We start from the raw sequence: 24,333 nt of genomic DNA on the forward strand, positions 1-24,333 counted from the left end.
GTCCGTGTACGGCGGCCCTTAGTGACTGCGAATAAAAGGTAATTATAACTTTACCTCTTCAAGCAGAAGTTATTCCACCAACATAAACATACCCGGAAGTTCAGACAGCTAGCTGTTCGGTCGTAAAAAATATTCCAAAACCAAAACGAATAATTGGTCTTCAAGCTTTAAGAACACATGTTGTGCCGACCACTTTACTTACTATGGAAAGTAAATGGAAAGGGGCATAAAGAAGAACAAGACTGAGTTGATTCGTTTTAAAATAAAGGTTATCGTTATTTGATTTATGACAAAACTATCTATCTGAGACTGCAACTTAAATATAATCAAAAATTGCAATTATGTAACCCAAAGTAGCAAAATAGTATGCTATAAAATTTATTAATTGGCGTGCACTGAGAAAACCATTGATGATACATAACAATTAAGTAAAATTCTCATTATTAGCTCCATCTTACTATCATAGTTAAGTCGCAATCGCAGCTTTTGTGTTCTAAAGTTTTATTACATGGTCGATGTAACAAGTGGGTTATTAGACCAGGGCCGCTAATTTTTAAAATGGTAAAAAATGAAATAAAAATGTAGTAGGATGAAACCCGTTAAAAAAGAACGAGAATATAACAAAAATAAAAGGAAAAATAATTTACGGGCGATCTGAGGTCGGGAAGTGGAAGGGGGTGAGTTTTTAGTAACGGGTATCTCAATTTCCGGCAAAACTACAAGTCCTATGGAAAAAACTTAAATGACATAGTTGTAGGTAATAAAGGGACCTACAACTTTTGTAATACACTTTATTCAGATAACCTCAAAATTATGTGAAAAATTCACCCGTTCCCCATTCAAAAAGGATTACACCCGATTTTGAAACTTAATTTAAGAAATTATTTTTATAAAGTTCACCCGAGTTTTTTTTTCGAGAAATTTGATTTAAAAACAAACGCTTACGAAGTCGCGGGCAACAGGTAGTATTCTAAGATGTCTTATGCTGTGAATGATCGAAAACTTATTTAATTCTAACTTGATATCTTTTTTTTATACCGATGAGCATACATTTGAGGGCTCAATGTGATTGATACATTACTATTTACTTAATTTTTATTGGTAGATTTATAGTTATTTACAAAAACAATGAATTGTCGGAAATAATAAAAACGAGTCGTCTTATCGCAATATCTTATAAGTGTTTGGTAAGAAATATGTTAAGTATAGTTAGATAGTCTTACCATTTGAATCGTCATTCGAGGCTTTCCTTTTCGTAGGTTCGCTACTTTTTATTTGAGCGTGCGCTGGCATTATTGGCGGTGGTGGTTTACTGGAATCATATCTGAAAATAATAATGACAGAAATATTCCACACCGTTCACGTTTCAAAAAGCGGTGATACTACTATAGTAGTAGTAGTAATTGGCAGTAGTAGAGCTTTTTGTGCCAGAGCTCGTCCGGGGAAGTACTATCGCCATGCTTATATCTGCCGGTCTGAAGGGCGTGGTTGCCTACACTGGTTGTACTTACAGGCAGGAACAACCTACGCCTGAAATTGATGGACACATATTGCAGGAGGTGCCCTGTGCAGGGTTTATCTGTACCATCAGGTGGGCCATGTCTTTGGTCTTTCAATTATAACTTTTAAAAAATAGGAAAGGACATAAGAGAGAAGTTTTCGTAGTAAAGTGAGCCTTAAGCAATTAAATATCACTTACTTGAACAGTGAAGGAATACATCGTGAGGAATTCTGCATGCTTAGAGTTGGCCAGCGTGGCGGAATACGGCTACAAACCTTTTCAATCTGTAAGGACCCTCTCCCGGTAGTTGACCGGCAATGGATTGATTAGGGTCTGATTTAGGCTAAATAATAAATTAAATTAAAGGAAATAGGCTTTGTACACAACCGCGTGACTGAGAAGCCTTCGGGCCAGGTTATTCATCATTGTGTTATTATTCTATAGTGTATATATAGTTAGTTTGTTTATATTTGTAATCTATATTTGGAATTATTTTAGTAATAAGATAAACCCTTAACCTTAAATTTGTATCGCTGTTAGATTACTAATAAATAAATAAATAAATAAACACGATGATCTCAGGAACTGCTGGTCCGATTTGAAATATTGTTTCAGTTTGGATAGCCCATATTTCGATGAAGGCAAAAGGCAAGGCTTTACATCAGCATCACGCTAAGATCAAAAAGAGCACAGCACCAATGAACACAAAATAACGGGTTTTTTTTCTCTCTTCAGAGTTTCCGCTGCGTAAAAGGTTAAAGTTCCTATAAATTTAAAACCTTTTTAAATAAAATCTGCATATGTCTTGTTGGTAAGACTTCAGCTGTCCTCCAGGGAGAACAGAGTTCGAACCTCGGCACAAGCCTTTAACTTTTCGGAGTTGTGCGATTTAATTTAAGCAATTAGAATGCCAAGTTCTCCATAAGTTCCCCAAGGGCGTGTACCAATCCGCACTTGGAGGAGACCCTTGCCTTGTAGTGGGTCGTCAATGGTATCTTTACAGCCCGCCAACCCGCATCGGAACAGTGCGGTGGGCCAAGACCCTATCTCTAATATCAGTTAGGAGATCTCAGTGGTTAAGGTTGTCAGTTGATGGATTATGGTTACATAACATAATGACAATTATACTTACACCGGTATAGATGGAGGTGGATGGGCCATTGTAAAAGGTGCCGTTGGAGGGGGTGCTGCAACAGAAAAAATAACTGTTATGGCGAATATAACTTACTTATGCGAATTAATACGCAAAGGTAAGTTATATTCGCCATAACAGACATAAGGTGTAATGTGATGTCTGTAGTGGGTGGCTCATTTATTACTAGCAACAAACAGGCATACACCACTGCTTCAAACATTTTATTTTAGGTTCATTAAGTGAAGTGGGAGAGCACCGTAAACAGAGGATTTTTGCTATGCAATGCGTTGCTGCTTGAGCTACGGTTTATATTTCTTACAATCTCAATAATAAAGGCACAATGACTACTAAATAAATAAATGAAAATTACCTGTAAATACAGGCGCCTGCTGCCGAACTGAAGTAGTTGGAACCGTCGGTGGCGGCGGCGGCGGCGGCGGCAGCGGTGGTTGTCCAATAGGCATCACGGGACGCGGGGCGATTGGCGCAACCGACACGACGGGCGGTCGCGGGAACGCTGCAGCGGGGGCAACACTAGCCGGCGCAGACACAGCCGGCAAAGGTGGTGGCGGTGGCGGCGGAGGTGGGCCCGCGTAACTCTCTTGTATGTATAATGCAATCTGGGGGATAGTCTCAGCTGCGGCTGCAGACATGTTGGCGTGACGCTCCGCTAAAACCCGCGGCAGTTGCCCGGTAGATTTAAACAAACTCTGCTCCTCCTTAGTGGCGTGCAGATATGTACACAGTTCGCGAGAACATCCAGCCGAATTTTGAAAGTCGTGACAGAACTTTAAAGTCTTTTTCATAACCTCGAACACAAGCTCGTGGCGGTACTTGCACTGTGCACCCTTGTTACACTGCCCCCATATAAAGTCCCGGCAGAAATCTTTCTCTTTCTCCACATTTTCAGTGTTTGTCACATCCTCATTTTCGCAAGTTGACGCAGATTGTCCTGGTAAAGGTGGCTGACAGCCATTCGGACCAGTCCTACTGCTCATGGACTGTGTAGTAAAGAAAATTTCATAAGAATCACACCATTAATAATTTACGGTAGTGTTTCATTTACATCATGATTAGCAAGGAATTTTAGAATTTGAAGGCAAAATATTAATTGTGTGTTTTTAGTGAAAATGCATTGAGATATAAATATACAAAACTAGAAACAATATAACTAGAAAACAATGGTTTTGTATGCTTTAAACTTTTGCATATTTCACAATAACTTAATATACCTAATAATAAAATCCTTGTTTATTTTCATATATATTAATTTGAAACGATAACTAAATAAAAGTTCTGGCTCTTTTACCATTATGATTATTAAATCAAAGGAGATAGAAAGTTATATAGATTATTCTGTAGTTAAACGAAATAGAGAGTAAAGGCCAAGAGAAAAAATTTGCAGAAAAGATGGGAGAGGGCTACACCGAAAAGAGCTAAGCTCTTCAGTCAAAGAAGAAGAGAATATTATATACTCTAGATTTATTGTAACCCCTTGTTAAATTATAATTTTTAATCTCGTCTCAATACCATACACAATATTAGGTATTTAGTCTTATATCATTATTTAGACAATACCAGTAGTATTGTGTAACTGTATTTGTTACATCTTAACAGTCATGGACGTTTGACTTTTTGACTACATGAGAGAAAGTTATAGTGTTTTAAGAATACTGGATACGTTAAATATCGTCTCATTTATAATTGTTACTAAAATTGTCTTATATACTTTAAGCGCATCAAAAAAAAAAGTAACAATCTATATAAATAAAAAGCCGTTAGATCCGCACGCGATGTATATGCAAATAAAAAATAACAAACGCGCAGTTATTCTTAAGCGGATCTTGTAACAGTCTGCGATAATAATACGTGCATAATTAACAATGATTAAATTTCACCGATCGAAAAAAGAAAATAATATAAGTCCACGTAAATAATTACATATGCATTCGCATAGCATTATTGCATGAAATTATTTTAAACTTCATTTTCTTTAATATTATTTATGCTAAAGAGTGCAAAGGTAAATATTTAATTGTTCATTGTTTTAAAGTTAATGTATAAACTGTTTGACAACTATTACTTAACACAACTCTATTGTGTACATCTATTGTGTGTTAATTACTATACACAGCTACACAGTACGAATTTGGGTTGTTTACCTATACATATCTAGGACACAATAATAAGACAATAGAATCTAATATGCTAAACACTAATTACGTCCGTCGAGACATTTCTATACCTGACAGACAACACACCGTCCTAATAAATAACTTGGTTGTTGTAACTGTACTAATTTCACACTTAGTAGAATTTTAAAAATGAATTAATAATAATATGCATATGTACACCAAAGTATATCGACCATAACAAATTATGTTATTAGTCGACTCTATTGACAAGTAAATGGGAGTTAGCGACAAATATGATGATAACGTGAAGTTTATTAGTGCCGATTAGATGGACTACTCAAACTGCCGCATTGAAGCAGACCGCAGCTAAGACTCATAAGCTTTGTATTCCTTTACCCCAGCATACTATGGCCAGCTATTAAAGAGAACAACAATAATGAATTAAAAAACTAAAAGGGGAATTCTAAAAGGGGTTATTTACTTGACTAGACACTCTCCCCCTTACTCATTAACGTTATGAAGCGGTTGCATAGTTACACTTCTTTCTGTCTTTTTCTTTCGAATGTCAATTTATTGGGATAAAACATGGATGGACCAAGCAGAAGTGGAAAACTTCACAGGGCATGCAAGGAGCACGTCCTGAAACATGCCGCCCTGTGTCTAGTCCCCGGGGCTTAGGTGTTCAGCATCATGTACCTGTAATTCTACAGGCAACCTTTCAGGCCAACAAAGCATTGCAAAAATGCTGCTTAGCGGCAGAAATGACGAAATAGCGATAGTACTTCCCATTCTACCGGGAAACCCCCGACTCGGGCCGACACAAGGAACACAGCATTGCAAAAATGCTACTTAGCGGCAGAAATAACGTCATAGCGATAGTACTTCCCATTCTACCGGGAACCCCCCCGACTCAGGCCGACACGAGGAACACAGCATTGCAAAAATGCTGCTTAGCGGCAGAAATAACGACATAGCGATAGTACTTCCCTTCCCTTGAAAAAATTACAGATTTTGAAATAATGGGTTTAAATTATGATTTCTAATCTCTATCACTTAACACAGACAGATCGACGACCAGCCCCGTTGTTCTATAAATACCTGACAGTGTGTAGCCAGTATCAACCGATACTCTGAAATTGTGTTTTTTCCGTATTCCCGTATAATGAGCCCCAAAGTTTTATAAAATACCTGCCAAATTAAATGATTTAAATACTTGTAAATACACTTTTTGAATAGATAACCTTCAGCTATACTGAAACTTTATGCAGTCTAACTTGTATAGGTAGAAACAATTACATGACTTATACAAAGATGTACCAAAGTTTAACCAATAATCATCCTCATCCGCAGCCAATTTACGTCCAGCTGGTGGGCACAAGTTTCCTCTCTCATAGGAGAGACGGTTGAAGAGCATAGACCCACCACGCTGCTCAAATATGGATTGGTGGGCTTTAATGTCTATTGCCACAAGTTAGTGATAATAACCGGGAAAGACGGTTAAACGTACTCTCCGAAGCACAGAGATTGACAATGCCATTTTCCTAATTGAAGGCTGTGACTGATTATTCTTTAAACATTTATAGAAACAACACAATACCTAACAATTTTTGGCCTTACTCGATGGATTCGGCCTCGTGACCCGTAGTTGACCACTAGGCAACCGTGGGAGGCAATAATAACATATTTAACGAAATATACCGAAATATTATTTATAAAGAAATCGGGGCAAGAAAAAAGCCCTAAGAAATAACAGCCAAGGTTTAGATCCTAGGGTCAAGGCTTTGGTCTTCGTCAAGCGGCAGTTTTCAGTTCACATGTTTCATACAAAATCACTAATTAATATACGCACCCCATATCCAAACTCTTTGAAATTATTGGGATGGTGTGTACCATTTCACTAGTTTATTGAGAGCCGGCTTGTAAACATAAGCCCATGGAAGGAACACTATGAAGCCGGAGAAATACAGAGTCGCATAAAGCTGCCACCATTTCGAGAACACTTTAAGATCAAACGGTATCAAACTCCATCCCATGAAAACAATTGTGTACGTTTTAAGGAACGCGTACAGCAAGTACTTGGCTTTCGAGGCCCAAAGTTTTTTATAGAGATTGGTCTTAGATATTATGCTTTCGAACTCCTTGTCCATGTATATGATAATGAACTCGTTGAAAAAGGTCATGTAGTAGCCAGACCGTGTTCCGTGCCAGAGGGCGAGGAATAGCAACGTGAAAAATTGACTTAGGTTACGGTTACCGAGGAATTTCAGCCGTTTGTAGACATACTCAGCGGCAAAATAGTTGGTATTGCAGTTGAAGCTGTCAATGTAGTGCTGGAACTTGGTGGCACCCTCAAACCGCATCAGCTTAATGTTGCTACAGCCGTCCCACGTTGATACCAGGTTATCTTCAGGAGACTTCTTCACGTAGCCGTTGAATGAAAGGCCGAAGCGAATGCAGGAGGCTAAAAAAAGAAAAAAAAATTAAAGTCAAGTCAGTACTGTAAACGTGATTGTTTTAACACCACGAAAAGAAAAAGACGAAACGAAGCAGGAAAAGAAGAAACGTAACAATTAGGATACTAAAAGCGGCCTTATCGCTTAGTAGCGAGTAGTAAGTAAGTAAGCGGTGTTTACAATTATTTTTATAGTTGAAACTTCGTTATAAAGAGGTTCTTCGCAAAAGATGTTCGAAATGTAAAAGTATCTTTAAGAACGACTTTTATGGACAATTCAAAATCGAAATTCCGCTTGACATCATATTATATGAAAGAATATAATTAATGGGCTACCTTCAGTAAGCAGCCAACAGGAAATATATTTGTATAGTGCAAAGTGTGCCCATAGACCACTGTAAAAGTGCCTGTATATTATGGAGGTTTCCCAGAACTCATCGGACATCATGTATTTCATACTAAACACTGATACTGAAAGAGAATTTCAAGTTAATTAATTTGTAGACTTTAGTATTTTGCATGCAACATCGAGATAAAATAATGCGACACTAATTTAGACCACATCAAATGCATGTTTAACACATAAATGTTAAAATAAAATCTTAATTAAAAATTATATGCTTACTTCCAACTTGGAATGCAATCAAGTAGCCCAAGCCCTGCAAGAGTCGTTTCATGGCTCGACTTGCTATGATTTCGCGATCTAAGTTAACAGGGAATTTGTCTGTTATGAAATCAAGGTATCTTCTGAATGAAAATATCGGACCCACCAAGAAACAGGCAGGGAAGTATATAAATCCGATTAACTCTTCCAATGTCGGTGTATCTATAAGAGCTGTTAATCTATTGTTTTCTGAAAGTGGCAGTCCTCTTAACATTTTCTTTCCATCCCATAAATCAAATGCAAGAGCAATCAGCTTCAATGTTAGGACACAGTGTGGCATTGTCCAGGTTATATCATAGTCTTCGGACTCCGTCATTACATAACCCACCAAAAGGTATGTCATGTTGAAAATGAGAGTAAAAATTGCATTTACACTTGTGGGTCCAAATACTTTTGTTGAAAAATAAATTACAAGCCCTGGTATGAGGTTGTGGTAGAGGGACCATCCGAAGTTGTAGATTGCAATATCTAAGCCAGTGACGATGAAAAACTTGTTTCGGTATTTTGTGTATTTTTTGAAATATTTGTTATACACAATTCCCAAAGGGTAGCCCAGCAGAATTGATATTAACAGTTTTAATGCAGGTTCCGTTGTACCAATAAGGTATGCTGCATAAGGCACAGGGCTCAGTCCTATCCAGCCCAGCAGGGATAGGAATAGACCAATCATCTTGTCTGAAACAAACATCATAAAGTACAAACTATTTTATAACTATAATAATCTAAGAGGAGTTAATTTTTTTTTATTGTAATTGAAAAAAATAATTTAACGTAGCACCAAAGGAAGTAAGTAATAGTCGTAGAGGATATAAGGAATGTCTACAGATATTGTCATATTCATTACTAAAAATTAACTACTGTGATGCAATATAATTAGAGAAATGTAGCTATTAAGACAGGCTGCAGACTCTACGGTTGAAATTTGGTAATAAATAAGCTATCAACACTGTCTCCACTTTTATTGTAGTTGTAGTAGCTATTCTAACTAAATAACTATCAACTTATTCACTTTTGTATACTCATGTACATCCTTTAACCAATATAAAATCTTTCATTTAAATTATAATAGCTCATAATTAGATTGAATTTGATAGTACACCTACGCAAGTTAGTAATTTATTCTTGTCTATCAAAATATTCGTTCTTGTTTTTTGTTAATTTTTGGTTCTCCCTTGTACTGCAAAAGACATAATGTTGTCTCAAATGCTGTTACTGTAACAATTTTTCAGTCTGAAAAAAAAAATTCATTAACTTTGTCTCAATGGTCTCATAAGTCGGAAGTCTTGTGTTTGACCCTGGCAGGGGCATTTGGATAATTTATTTATTATTTGTTCTTGTCGGGTTGAAGGATTTGGCCATGGCCAGTTACCACCCTATTGAATAACACTTGCAAACAAAAGATTTTAATATTATGGTGCAGTGCTTCCTAGTAACTGCATAGCAATATGGCTAATACAACTGCCATACCCCCAACAGGTTAGCCCACTACCATCTTAGACTGAGTTTTTGAATATTATTTTAATCTTAATAATTATTAGTGTTAACTTAATGTTATAAAAGCAATGAGGTCAGAAACTATTTATGCATTTTGACATAACTGGGCTTCCTAATACAAGCTTTGGCTTGGAGGTTATCAAGAGACCACTACAAAAGCTTGGGTATGAATTATTACTGCAACAAAGTTCCTCTTGTTACAATCATACAATAATAACAAACACCTAGCTAAGTCTGTTCATGGCTTCTTTGCCCTCATAGCTTTAGTTTTTAAGTTTATAGTTAAAGTTACCACAGTCCTCTCCATCACATGTATTTAATTTTCAGAATGCATCAAGAATGAATGAATAGATTACAATTATCAACAGTTGCCCACACAGTCCAATTCTGAACTAAAAGACCACTCTCAATGGATGGGATTTTCCATAACTACTCACTGGGCTGGCAAGTTCTTAATCACAGTTGATAGTAGTGGAAGAACTGAAAATGATGTTGCTGGGTCTTTGTTATATTCCCTTAATCACGTCGTATTTTCCATACACTACAATTTTAAGTTTTATTTGTTCTTTATCAAACTATAAATTTTATGAACAGGAGCAATATCTTGGTTCTTGTGCAGGCTATAAAATTAACTTACAGAGCTAAAAGAACTTCTGATGCTTCATATACAACACAACATTACTCACTAGTACTATTTCTATACATGGAATGAAATCCTGTTAGGTAGAATCTTTATATACCTACAATCATATAGTATCACACAATGTTTATCTATGTGATATAATATGACTTGATTATACATTACGTCCACTTTCACAAAACTCTTAAAGTAGATATACATAGTACTGGCTTGAAATTTATACCAAATATTGCTGTTTAAAACAAGAGTGAGTTGTTTTACCTTAATATCACTAGATTGCTTTTCACCAGATAAATAATCATAAATTTCTCACATGACTGGTCATGTGCCCTAATATCTAATAATAAATATTTTTGGACTAGCTAATTTAAATTATAAACATTTATAGCTACTTCATATTAAAAAAACATTGCATATTATACTATGATTTTGAAAGAATTTTTATTTTTACTAAAAGGCAAACTGGAAGTTTGGTAGTTTGTATAACAAAGTATAACTTACAAATAAAGTAAAATGGTAAAGGTAGAAAGGCCCTTTGTCAGCCCTACATCATATAAAAAATATTTTGAAAGAAATAGCTATTGGCCACATTCTTTGTCTGTGTTTATTAAATTCACAACTACTGTGGGAACTGTCAGTTTTCCTAGGATAAAAAGGATGTGCAGTAACATCCTTTCAACAAACTTAATGCCAAAAATTATGTTGGTTGATTGCTTAGTAATATTACGTCAAATTTGTTTACACGTAATGTTATATATTTTGTAACTACCCGTACTTGTTAATTGAGATAATACCCATACTGGTATTGGTAATTGGACGCTAGTTTCTCATTTTAGGGTGTTCTTGATTGTGCAACAATTTTTTAATTACAGTTAGGTAAGAAGTTGGTTGTTAGTCTATGGGCAAGGGATAGAACTTGACCACAGGTCGTTTGGTAAAAGTAAATAACCATGTGGACAGTAACAACTGAAGTCCAGCGGATGCAAGCGTGTAGCCACCACTGTGGTGGCGGTAGTTTGTTGTGAATGAACAGGATTACAGAACCCTCGCGGAGGGATGTGTTAGTGTTATCATGAAAACATACGACGGCCGATTGGCGCAGTTTGCAGCGTCCCTGCGTTCTGAGTCCAAGGCCGTGGGTTCGATTCCCACTACTGGAAAATTTTGTGTGATGAGGCTGAATGTTTTTCAGTTCTGGGTGTTTATATGTATATTATAAGTATTTACGTATATTATTCATAAAATTATTCATCAGTTATCTTAGTACCCATAACACAAGCTACGCTTACTTTAGGGCTAGATGGCGGTGTGTGTATTGTCGTAGCATATTTATTTATTTATTTAACTCAAGGCTTCGAAATGGTTATGTACTCTACACTCATACGCTTCCAAAAGTGTTGCATAACTTGCCATCTAACAAGATGATCTGGATTATGATCCGTAAAATTATATTATGGTAAGGTAGTTATTGGTTTCTCCATAAGAAAGTGTCTAGATGTGAGTTGTTATAGATCTGCATAACCAGTCACACCTGCAGGGCTAGCTAGCTCAGGCAAGGGACAAAAATTATATCCCCCGATATAAGTGTTGAGTGTGAGTGCTAAAGCACGGGAACATGGAATAGGAGAAGTTTGTTATTAGGTACATATATATTATTTGGATATTATTTCCACTTGTGTGGGAGTTGATAAAGCTGTGGGAGAAGATTAATTCGTATCTTTTTCCCCGGGGGAGATAACTGTCTCCTGCCAATGCTAGCCTTGCTGGTGCATCGCGAACGCGTTTTTCGATCATCCTTGGATTCGTGCACAAAAAAACCGCCAACACCGCCACTAGCAAACACAAACAAAAATAGGCAAAAAGCCATTCACACGTGTGTGCTTATTGTTTGGTGTTAGCTCTTTGCCTTTGTTTGCCAAGCGCATGAAAACATCTTCAGTTAATTAATAGTTGCTAGGGCAATGTTAATGCACCTTTATAACCCGGCAATGGCGGACGGAACGCATCGCATTCAACGTGTTGAAAAATTAATGAAAATTCCAAAATACGTTATAATATGTATAAATATCCATTAGATTTGTTAGAATATGACAAAATAACACTGTAAGCATAAGTACATTCGAAAAATAACTCTTAGTTTTTGAGAAATAACGATGTAAAGCGGTCGGCATGTGGGTAGTTTTGTCTCTTTTGAACAACGGAATATTACGAAATTAGTTAAATAGCGCCAGCATAAACACTTTAAAGCCTTGGTTATTGAAAGATTCGGCTCAAAGGAACAATATGTATGGAATATTTGTAACCGATTTAAAGTTCTAACACTAAAAGTAAGAATGCACGTGTGGCACTTACCGGCCGATGCAGGATTCACCTACGCCGTGGATTCTTCTACGCGGGGTACGCCGTGTCCTGGCTTCATAGGTTTCATCAGCGGCGATTTCAAATATAGGCGTTGGCTTTATAATGGATATGAGGACTTAATGTTAAAATCCCAAATTAACGGGGACGCGTGCACTGCGCGCCAACAGAGCCCCGCGTTTCAAATTCAATTCTCGCCAAAGCACTATGTAGACATAGTGCTTTGGCGAGAATTGACAGAAAGCGTATGACGTCTGACGTATGAAACTTGATAGGAAGGTGGCGCTAGCGAACGTTCGGAATCGTGTGTGATCGTGACCAATCGTTAGATTACATTCCTTGTGTTAGTTAATAGGATAGAAAAATTCGAATTGTTTTTTTCTGTAACACTACAAGCCCTTTACTGCAATCTTACCTGTTGGTAAGTAATAACCATGGAGTAAAGTCATAATGTTTTTCAGTGTCTGGGAGTTTATATGTATATTATAATTATTAATGTATATTAGTATTATTCTTAAAAATATTCATCAGTTATCTTAGTACCCAAAATACAAGCTACCCTTACTTTGGGACTAGATGGCGGTGTGTGTATTGTCGTAGTATATTTATTTATTTTTTACCCCCAGTCGGTGTCTACGTGACATGGTACCGGAACGCTTAAACGGCACGGCTTAAAGGGTAGCCACTAGCCACGTCCAAAGCCTCGCAGTAAATAATAATATATATATATTATGATATCAATTAACACCTCACTGGACTTAAACTTGTGGACTTAAGGTCTCTCCCGGGAGAGTAAGGTATATCTTAGTTAAATAAAACACTTCTAGAATCTTTTAAGAATACTTTTTGTTTATTGGTTAAGAATACTTTTAAGAATACTTTTTGTTGGTATTACAGTGACACATAAAATATTTATATTAAACATTATTTTATAAAATAAGGTAATAGATTTTCATTTTAACATTGGCAGTCTAGAAAAAAATGGATTTATTGTGTTTGTGTTGTAATGCATATAACTGAATTTGGTTGGTTATTTAAAAATCATAAGAATGGAGCAAATTACATACCATTCCTAAAAATGGATACCCAATTAATTCAATACTAAATTAAACTTAAAATAAATTTGATCATAAAATACTCATAATAAAATGAAATTTTTTAAAATTATAAATAATTAAATGACATTTACAATGCATATATATATAAAATCAATTTGTAGGATTTCACAAATAGCATGACAATGCAAAGTTGATAAAGTATGGTAAAAAACTATGAATACCTCTCCATAGTGATCACAATGATGGAGAGATAAATAGTAGATATATACATTTTTATGATCCCTTGTGAATTGGAGCGTGTCATGTTGCAAAGTAAGGCAAACCAAAAAAGATTTTATAATATGTCTATTATCATGATTAATTGACCATCACACACTAAATTCGAGACCAAGTCATAGCGCAAAAATATATCAACTGGATTTTTGCAGCATATCAAAAGATTAAAATCCTCTTAACGGTTAAGTAATAGGTATTTAAAAAAAATATTCAGGTACTAAAATTATTTACATTATTAGATTTATTACAAAAGAACATTACAGCGGGCCAACTGCCATAGCTTAAAGCAGTATTATTATTATTATGTTGTTGACGCTCTCGTTTCAGAACTATCATAATTATTTTAGGGATAACAAGGTATGTTATAAAAACCTGTCATTTTGACTTAATATTGCTTTAAGTGATGGTAGGTAGCCACCCCAGACAAAACAAAAACTGTTTGAGTCCCAAACAGATGTTTCTATCGTTAAGTTATGTACAATAGCGTGAATTCTGGTACTTCAGTTATTCTAAGCTAAAATGTATTATGTACATACTTCTTAAATGACATAGATAATAACATAATAACACCTTCGGTGCACAGTCTTAAGGCCGGATTAATAACCAAACATCGTTTTAAGAGTAACGACGGTACATGCTTAGTGACTGAGCTTGAGAATCTGTCCTTAGCTCGAGGTTGGTTTATTAATATGCGCCTAAGAGTGTAGACCACGTATAAGTAATCAAGCATAGCATATGATGGTTTGAATACTTTGAGGTATGATGGTTGATGGAAAATGGGTTCGAAATGCTCTGGACCGGATTTGGTGGTTATCACTACACTTGTGTTAGTGGTCAGGTAATTTTTTATTCACAAGTTATATCACAAAAGTATTTTTCTAGTTATCCCTATCCCTACTAATATTATAAATGTCAATGTAAGTTTGTTTGTTACGCTTTCACAAAAACTACTTAACCGATTCTTATGAAACTTTGTACACATATTCTTGGAAGTGTTAGAAGTAATATAGGATACTTTTTTTATCCCGACATTAAGCTCGGTTCCTTTGGGAGAGGGGATGAAAGTTTTTGACGATTTTACACCATATCTCTGACAAATTATAACCGATTTAAATAATTATTTTTGTACTATAGAGGTTATAATATGTTTAATTTTGCCCAAACTTTGGTGACAACTTTGATGAATTTGGTAGGAAATAGAGGACAGAACTCCTTAACGGACAGCAGCAAACCCCTCATTTAAGGCTTAGCGCAACTGAATACTCTAATTTTTTTTTAGAACTACAACTAAATTGAATGCCACATCAAAAAACAAAATCAAACGCAGACGAAGTCGCGGGCATTAGCTAGTACACAATAAACATAACTTGAATAGGCACGGTACAGTTTCGCCTTGTATGGGTATAAACGAAAATTGTTATTTGTTGAGAAACTGTTTTATGTTAAACAGTTTTTAATTTAATTCAATTTTTAAATTAGTACTATAATGTATAATGTAACACTGAGAAATAATTATTGCAATAGCAGAGTTGCTGCCTAGTTCGTTCAAACCGTTCGTGCTTAGGTTTCTTAGAAAGTTTGTGTTATAGCTGGAAATAAATCGGTTTGTATTTTAGAAGTATTTAAAAATATTAGTTATTATAATAAGTGTCAATTTTATACAAAGTCATCAAAAAGTTCAATTTGATTAAAAAGTCTATCAAAATATTCGTTCTTGTTTATTGTTAATCTTTGGTTATCCCTTGTACTGCAAAAGACATAATGTTGTCTCAAATGCTGTTACTGTAGCAATTTTTCAGTCTGAAAAAAAAAATTCAATAACTTTGTCTCAATGGTCTCATAAGTCGGAAGTCTTGTGTTTGACCCTGGCAGGGGCATTTGGATAATTTATTTATTATTTGTTCTTGTCGGGTCGAAGGATTTGGCCATGGCCAGTTACCACCCTATTGAATAACACTTGCAAACAAAAGATTTTAATATTATGGTGCAGTGCTTCCTAGTAACTGCATAGCAATATGGCTAATACAACTGCCATACCCCCAACAGGTTAGCCCACTACCATCTTAGACTGAGTTTTTGAATATTATTTTAATCTTAATAATTATTAGTGTTAACTTAATGTTATAAAAGCAATGAGGTCAGAAACTATTTATGCATTTTGACATAACTGGGCTTCCTAATACAAGCTTTGGCTTGGAGGTTATCAAGAGACCACTACAAAAGCTTGGGTATGAATTATTACTGCAACAAAGTTCCTCTTGTTACAATCATACAATAATAACAAACACCTAGCTAAGTCTGTTCATGGCTTCTTTGCCCTCATAGCTTTAGTTTTTAAGTTTATAGTTAAAGTTACCACAGTCCTCTCCCTCACATGTATTTAATTTTCAGAATGCATCAAGAATGAATGAATAGATTACAATTATCAACAGTTGCCCACACAGTCCAATTCTGAACTAAAAGACCACTCTCAATGGATGGGATTTTCCATAACTACTCACTGGGCTGGCAAGTTCTTAATCACAGTTGATAGTAGTGGAAGAACTGAAAATGATGTTGCTGGGTCTTTGTTATATTCCCTTAATCACGTCGTATTTTCCATACACTACAATTTTAAGTTTTATTTGTTCTTTATCAAACTATAAATTTTATGAACAGGAGCAATATCTTGGTTCTTGTGCAGGCTATAAAATTAACTTACAGAGCTAAAAGAACTTCTGATGCTTCATATACAACACAACATTACTCACTAGTACTATTTCTATACATGGAATGAAATCCTGTTAGGTAGAATCTTTATATACCTACAATCATATAGTATCACACAATGTTTATCTATGTGATATAATATGACTTGATTATACATTACGTCCACTTTCACAAAACTCTTAAAGTAGATATACATAGTACTGGCTTGAAATTTATACCAAATATTGCTGTTTAAAACAAGAGTGAGTTGTTTTACCTTAATATCACTAGATTGCTTTTCACCAGATAAATAATCATAAATTTCTCACATGACTGGTCATGTGCCCTAATATCTAATAATAAATATTTTTGGACTAGCTAATTTAAATTATAAACATTTATAGCTACTTCATATTAAAAAAACATTGCATATTATACTATGATTTTGAAAGAATTTTTATTTTTACTAAAAGGCAAACTGGAAGTTTGGTAGTTTGTATAACAAAGTATAACTTACAAACAAAGTAAAATGGTAAAGGTAGAAAGGCCCTTTGTCAGCCCTACATCATATAAAAAATATTATGAAAGAAATAGCTATTGGCCACATTCTTTGTCTGTGTTTATTAAATTCACAACTACTGTGGGAACTGTCAGTTTTCCTAAAATAAAAAGGATGTGCAGTAACATCCTTTCAACAAACTTAATACCAAAAATTATGTTGGTTGATTGCTTAGTAATGGTGTAAAGAAAGGACAAACAAACAAACACACTTTTACAATTATAACACTAGTAAAATAACAGTTTCATATGTCAATAAGTAGAATGTTTATCAATACTATGTATACTAATAATATAAAGAGGTAAAGTTTGTGAGCTTGTGAGTTGGTGCGGCAGTAGGGGGGGTAATCTCTGGATCTATTAAACCGATTATACAAATTATTTTATTAATAGAAATTAAAGGACATTTTTGTGGTAGTCAGCTTTGAAAAGTCAGTCTGAAAAGAACAGGTGAGCCAGGACCTAACAGGTTTCATACCTCTGCCTTAACAATGAGTGATATAATATGAGGGAGTTCTTGAGAAAACTTCTAGAGCTTGATAATGTGGACAAAATTAAGCTACTGCATATGTATAACATTCATATTTAAGTCACGGAAGGTAGTTTTTTTATAATTATATCATATTTATCAGTCATATTCACAATGATTATAATCTCATTAATGAAACTTATTATCTCAAGTTTTTAAAATAAAAGGCTTCCCTTTTGCTGCATATATTTGGGACCAACGGCTAAAGAAATAATACAACAACGGTGCAAAGCTGCAATCATCCCCATTAGACAGTTTTTTCCATAAAACAATCTAGTAACAATTTGCTTTATCACCAAGGAATTATTTTAAATTTCATTCTTTTTTACAGTAAGTTATTTAGTTGCATAGTCTAAGAGATGATTTATTATATGAGGTGAACATAGTGATTCAGCACCAGTGACCTCAGAAACTCAGCTGCTGCTATGGGTGGTGTTACTATTCTTACTTTTTAAAAGTTAAAAAAAAAGTCTATAAAAGGTTGACTCATATGCAAAGTTGCTACCACCAGTTGACTAACATAATCAAACTCATTCTAACAGCTCTTCTAACAAGCTCTTATTATGTGATTAACTATGTCTAAATTAGAGAATAAATATTTAAAGAGATTTAAGATAATTATGTGAGAAAAATGAAGTAGTTACATTTTAAATCGTAAGCACTAAGTTGCTATTACAGGTTATTACCAAAATACTACAATTCGAAGCTGAGTACTTTAAATTTTTCCTTTCGGAATATACTTTTACATAAAAGCCTTTGGATAATTTCTTTGAGTGTGCAAAAACTTATATTGTTGTGTTTTTACTATCAGAATTGTATACTTGCTCTTGCTCACAAACCATATTCTTATAACAAAAACTTTCCACTTGGTTGAAGGAAAGAATCATATCTTCACACAATCTGTGAGGGAATCTGTTTGTGTTAAATTTTCACACCTAAGCCACTGAATGACAAAGACATTTCATCAGGCCCTACATGACATGGGATTCTGAGAAAAATTAAGTAATCTCATGTGAAATCAATAATCTATGCAAACGAAATAAGCTAAATCATAAAATAAATAGTATAATTTCCCTGAATTTACAAGATAGTCAGTTTTGATCTGTATTATAATCAGAAAGTCAATTGATACGGTTAATCTCGAAAACCATCAGGCCAATATGAATATTCAAAACATATTTTGAATATAATTCAGTTTTATCTTAAATAAAGGTTGAGAACTTTCACAAGATACATAATTAGATATCTACCTTTTTTGCATACACCATGGTCACACGCGAACGCAAAGACAACGTAAAATTTAGATGGTAAAGGATTTAGAACCTAGTTCGGTCAATACGCGGGTGAATCCCGTACTCTCACTTGTGGATCTATCGATGGACACAGTGTATATGGTGGGTGGTATGCGCGGGGAAATTTCCCTGTATTAAAAAGAATAAAAATGGACACACGCAAACGCAAAGACAATGTTAACTAGAGAATGAAGAAGAAGACCTTTGTAGTTGTTAGGGAACCAGCAATACAACCTATACATTCACAAATATTATTTATAATGTTAAGTTTAAAAAGCATTTTTATTTAACGGTAATTATAAATTAAAAAAAAATAAGATTAAACCTAAAATAACTACCTCGTACTCTTTAACAAAAATTAGCGGGATTAAGGTCAAAAACCATTATTAAGTCACGTACACAAGTCATCACACTTCGAACACGAAATATTGTGAATCAATTAAATTTTATTGGACATTAATTTTAACGTACATAGTGTTTTTACCCGGTTTTCAAGAAATGAAGGAATCAATTCAATTCAATTCTTGTTTATGGCTTTTGTCTGTGCCAACTGGGCACAAGGTACTTCGCCAATGTCTTGTAGATGAAGAAGGCACGAAGGAGATTGATCGGTGAAACTAATGAAAAGTTAATTTTGAATTTGTACCAAGAAATAGTTGTTATTAGCTAGTTAGCTCTTTAACCTAAGGCAGCACAGACAACACATGCATATATATCTAACACGGATATTTTTTGTACATTATACTTTAATTTTATTACTTACTATATATTTACATAAAAATCTACAATAAGGACTGAAAACAAACATTAAAAAACATTTAACACTCAAAGGACGGGGGACTTTGGGAGGAAGAACGTCATAGAGGGGATAGGTAAGTTTGGGACAGTTAAAAATAATATGAGTTATAGTGCCCTCATCCAAGCCACACTCACAGATGGAGTTGTCCCTTATCCGGAGTTTGGCCAGATGTACAGGTGTGCTAGCATGACCAAGACGCAATCGGGAAATTGTGGATGAAGTCCAGCGATTTGTACTTCGAGAGTGACAAAACCAGGGTTGTCTTGGTATGTTTTGTTGGATGGTAGCGTAAAACTTACCCTTAACCAATTTGGAATCATTCCAAAAAATTTTCCAGGCTGTTTCCATATATGTTTTGGCAAGAGTACATAGGTCCTGCGATGAATTTTTAAAATGATCTAGAGAACCTGACTCAACAGCTGTTTTGGCACATGAGTCAGCAGTCTCGTTTCCTGGAATACCTGAGTGGCTTGGAATCCAAACCAGTAAGATGAATAGTCCTTTTTGATTGCAAGAGAGCAGAGCCTTCCGGATTTTTAAGATAATGGGAAATCGTGATTTGCTGCGAAAGGGGTTTTCTTTAATAGACATTAAACAGCATAAAGAGTCAGTCAGAATAACCGTCTGTTGTACGTTATGGGACAGTGCAAACAGGATTGCTTCCAAAAGAGCAATGGCCTCTCCGGTAAACACAGAAGACTCGGGAGGGCATTTAAATTTTAAAACAATTCTGTAAACAGGAACCCAACATGCAGCACCAACACAACCTTCTGGAGACAGCTTTGAAGCATCAGTATATATAATAAGATGATTTGACCAATTTTGACTAATATGCTTTTCTAGTTTGATATTGGTATCTGGGGATCCTTTACTCAGACCTAGATCTGTGATGATGGAAGGGTTGTATATTAATGCTTTAAATGGGGTTGAATATAGTGGGTTGATTGTGAAAGATGTCAGGGGATTAGGAAGGCTGGTATACTTTAGGAAACTATCTAGCAAGTAGGAAGACGAGTTACGGGAGCAAGGTGCGTGTGATAGTTGACTTAGTCGGTGCCAAAGAGGATGGGATGACAGCTGTAACATCTTGCTGATAAAGCGGTCACATAGATATTGTCGACGGATGGATAGAGGAGGGTCAACGCATTCTACCTGCAAAGCATTAGTGGGGGAGGATTTCATTGCACCTAGAATAATTCTAAGGCATCTATACTGAATTTTATTCAACTTTTCAGCAGCTGATTTATTAAAAGGCTCTAAAACAAACATACAGTAATCCATGTGGCTACGTACTAAGGCATTATATAATAATTTTAAAGTATAGGGGTGAGCACCCCACCAAACTCCCGCTATTGCTCGTAGTACATTGATGCCTTTTTCACATTTTTTGATAATGTGTTCAGAATGAGCAATTCCATTCAGTCGTGTGTCTAAATAAACACCTAAAAATTTAGCTTTAACTGCAAGATTGATTGCTTGACCTTCAAATGAGATGTTGAGGTTCGGGAGGTATCTCTTCCTTGTATATACCACTGCCTGACATTTGCCCACTGATAGGGACAAGCCATGGTCAGACAGCCACTGGCCTAGATAATACAAAGCAGAATTGATACGACAGGATACTTCCTCTATACTGCCTGAGCTGTGATAGAGGACAATATCATCAGCATATTGTAAAATGGTACAAAAACTAGAAACAGACAATTCGAGGTCGTGGGTATATATGCTATAGAGCAGAGGACTGAGAACAGAGCCTTGAGGGAGGCCTTTCCAGATTAATCTGGGGGGAAGAGAATTATTCTGATGCTTTACCAGAACATATCTGCAAAACAGCAGATTACATATGAAATGAACCATCCTCGAGGGAACACTCAGCTTAAGTAGTTTCTGCCTGAGCACCGGAAGTAGGACATTATCATATGCAGAAGCAATATCAAGAAAAGCACCCACAAGGTACTCTCCTTTTGTAAAGGCTAATCTTATATCTGTTGTTAATACACTGAGACTGTCTGTTGTACTCATACCCTTCCGAAACCCAAATTGGGAGGAGGGGAGAATATTTCTACTTTCCATTAACCATTCCAGTCGGTTTTTAAGGAGATGTTCTGTAACTTTAGCTAAAGTAGATGACAAAGCTATGGGTCTATATGAATTTGAATTAAGGGGATTTTTATAAGGTTTAAGGATAGGAATAACAATTTGAGATTTCCAGGAGTTTGGGATAGAACCAGTTTCCAAACATTTATTGATTATTTTAAGGTAATAAATTTTAGCTTTGTCATTTAAGTTAACCAGGAATGAATATGGAACGCCATCTTCCCCTGGAGCTGTATCTTTTAGACCATTGAGAGCAATTTGAAGCTCAGAAAAGGAAAAGGGGGCATCCATTTCATCCGTAGCTGGAGCTGGCGTAGTAGTTAGAAATGAGTCCACATAGGGAACATAAGGTGGAGCTAATTTGTCTGCAAAGTTGTTAAGCCAGTCAGAAGGATTATTTGAGGAAGGATCAACGTGGCTCAGGGAGCGACGGAATCTCCTCATATTTTCCCACACAATGGTGGAGGGTGAACGAGGGCTAAGCGATTCACAGAACTGCGTCCAACTTGCTCTTTTCTTTTTGAAGACTAATCTTTTAATTTTAGCATCTAGTTTTTGGTAACTATTAAAGTTATCCTGAGTCATGCAGGCTGAGTATAATTCTTCTGCAGCAGATCTTTTACCAAATAAATCGCTGCATTCATCATCCCACCAAGGAGAGGAAGGCAGCGGATTTTTCACAGGGTGTTTTTTTGGAATATGGGAATCGGCCGAAGATATAAGAGATTTTAAAAAGAGATCATAGCATACCAGAATGTTTCCATCACTTTCCAAATCGGGCAGAGTGTCTACAATGCAATCAACTGATAGGGCATAATCTTCCCAATTTGCTTTTTTAAGTTTATACTTTAAAAGGGGATCATAGTTAGGGGTAGGTAAGGATTTATTATTTAATGTAACAATTATAGGAAAATGATCACTGCCACAGGTTGACTGTAGCACGTTCCAAGTCAGGCGCGATGCTAGGTTAGCCGAACATAGGGTGAGATCAACCGCTGATTTAGGGTTCTGATTGGGGTATACCCTTCGAGTAGGAGAACCGTCATTGAGGATGCAAAGACTGACATCATCAAGTAAATCAATCAGCAATGGAGAAAACCCGTCACTAGCATGGCACCCCCACATCGTGTGGTGGGTGTTAAAATCACCCATGGCTATGATAGGGCTGGGAAGGGACGACAAGATTGCTTGTAATTCGGGAATAATAGAAGATGAGGGATGAGGAATATACAGAGATACAAAAGATATGTCTAGGGTACGGACAGCAACAGCATTGATCTGTTGACTGTGGGAAGGAAGAGCGATTTGGGTGTAGGGGAGGGAGTGCCGTAGAAATACAGCACTGCCTGCATACCCATCACTCCTGTCATCCCTCAAACAGGAGAAGCCCGGCACCCGTAATCGTGAACCAGGCCTCAACCATGTCTCCGAGATGGCAAGAATGGTGGGATTATGAAGGTTAATCAGAGAGATTAACTCATGTTTCTTGGGACGTAAACTTTTACAGTTCCACTGTAGCAGGGTTATTGGGCCCATTTTGGAGTAGTTTAAAAAGTTGGCTTAAGTTTTTGGCAACGTTGGGCGGTAAGGGAATTTCACTACATGGAGCGACAATACTAAGTAGAAATTCGGAGATAAACTCAAGCATTTTACCTTGGGAGGGAGGGCTCTCAACATTGTTGTTGAGAGCGCATCCATTAGGAAGGGATGTTGAGTAATCACCGACAATAGTCTGAACAGCTTTTTTATCGTAGCCCTTTGCTAGAGGAGCTCGGGGACGAGGAGAGCGGAAAACTGTTTGCCGGTAGGAGGTTTTGGTGGAAGTTACATTAGTAGGAGTAAACATTTCTTTTGTTATCTCAGCATAGGACCTGCGGACAGGAGGAAACTGAGATGATGCTTCAATGTAAGATTTATTATTCTGAGACATGACCATTTTGATAGATTGCTGCCTGGAGAATTCTGGGCAGTCTTTATCAGTAGCAAAATGACTACCAGAGCAGTGTAAACATGTAGATAATTCCTTGATGACCAAACATGAGTCACCTGTATGGGGCTGAGCACATCTGTAGCATCTGGGCTTAGATCTGCAGATTGTTTTAATGTGGCCAAAACGGCAGCAGTTCTGGCACTGTATTGTTGGAAGTTTATATGTTTCAACTGGCAGTGAGGTGTGGTATGAATATACCTTAGCAGGAAGCATTTGCCCCCTGAAGGTTAGGACAACAGATTGGGTAGGCACCCAAGTGATGACACCCTCTGTGACAGATTTTCTGTTCAGTCGCCTTGATTTCAGAACCTCACCACAGCCAGGCGGGAGCTCTAGCGAATCAACAAGCTCGTCCATCGACCAGTCCACGGGAACTCCTTTCACCAGCCCCATTCTGGTTATGTTGTATGTGGGAATTATAGCTCTATATTTGCATAACTTCAAAACTGGACTAACCAGAAAGTTGTTGGCAGCTTGGGCAGAAGTAAACTCTACAGTAATTTTGTTGCGGCCTATATTTTTGACGCCGTCGTGGATAATTGAACCAATTTTGTGTTTGTGCAAGAATTGACCGAAATTTATAGCCCGTAATGACGCTCCAGAGGATGGGTCCTCCACTTCCCGTGAGACTTGGACGATAAAAGGCCCATTATCATCGTCAGAGTAT

General features: G+C 36.2%; 2 protein-coding genes across 2 annotated transcripts in view; both read right to left on the bottom strand.

Moving 5' to 3' along the window:
* The window catches only part of LOC120636630, a 31,550-nt gene extending 18,925 nt beyond the window's left edge, over positions 1-12,625 (bottom strand). Inside the window, exons 1-4 of the mRNA XM_039908190.1 lie at positions 12,374-12,625; positions 3,007-3,637; positions 2,634-2,688; positions 1,224-1,324 (exon numbers count right to left, since the gene is read on the bottom strand). Coding sequence (XP_039764124.1) covers positions 1,224-1,324; positions 2,634-2,688; positions 3,007-3,634 — 784 coding nt within the window. The 5' untranslated portion in view covers positions 3,635-3,637; positions 12,374-12,625. The remainder of the gene's footprint in view (positions 1-1,223; positions 1,325-2,633; positions 2,689-3,006; positions 3,638-12,373) is intronic.
* LOC120636631 (lysophospholipid acyltransferase 5-like) lies at positions 6,643-8,203 on the bottom strand. Its single transcript, XM_039908191.1, has 2 exons — positions 7,849-8,203; positions 6,643-7,232 (listed from the first exon to the last, which is right to left on the bottom strand). Exons 1-2 carry the CDS (start codon positions 8,201-8,203, stop codon positions 6,643-6,645), a joined length of 945 nt encoding a protein of 314 aa, XP_039764125.1.
* Positions 12,626-24,333: the final 11,708 nt, after the last annotated feature.

This window comes from Pararge aegeria, chromosome Z, assembly GCF_905163445.1.
Source record: "Pararge aegeria chromosome Z, ilParAegt1.1, whole genome shotgun sequence".
Lineage (NCBI taxonomy): Eukaryota > Metazoa > Arthropoda > Insecta > Lepidoptera > Nymphalidae > Pararge > Pararge aegeria.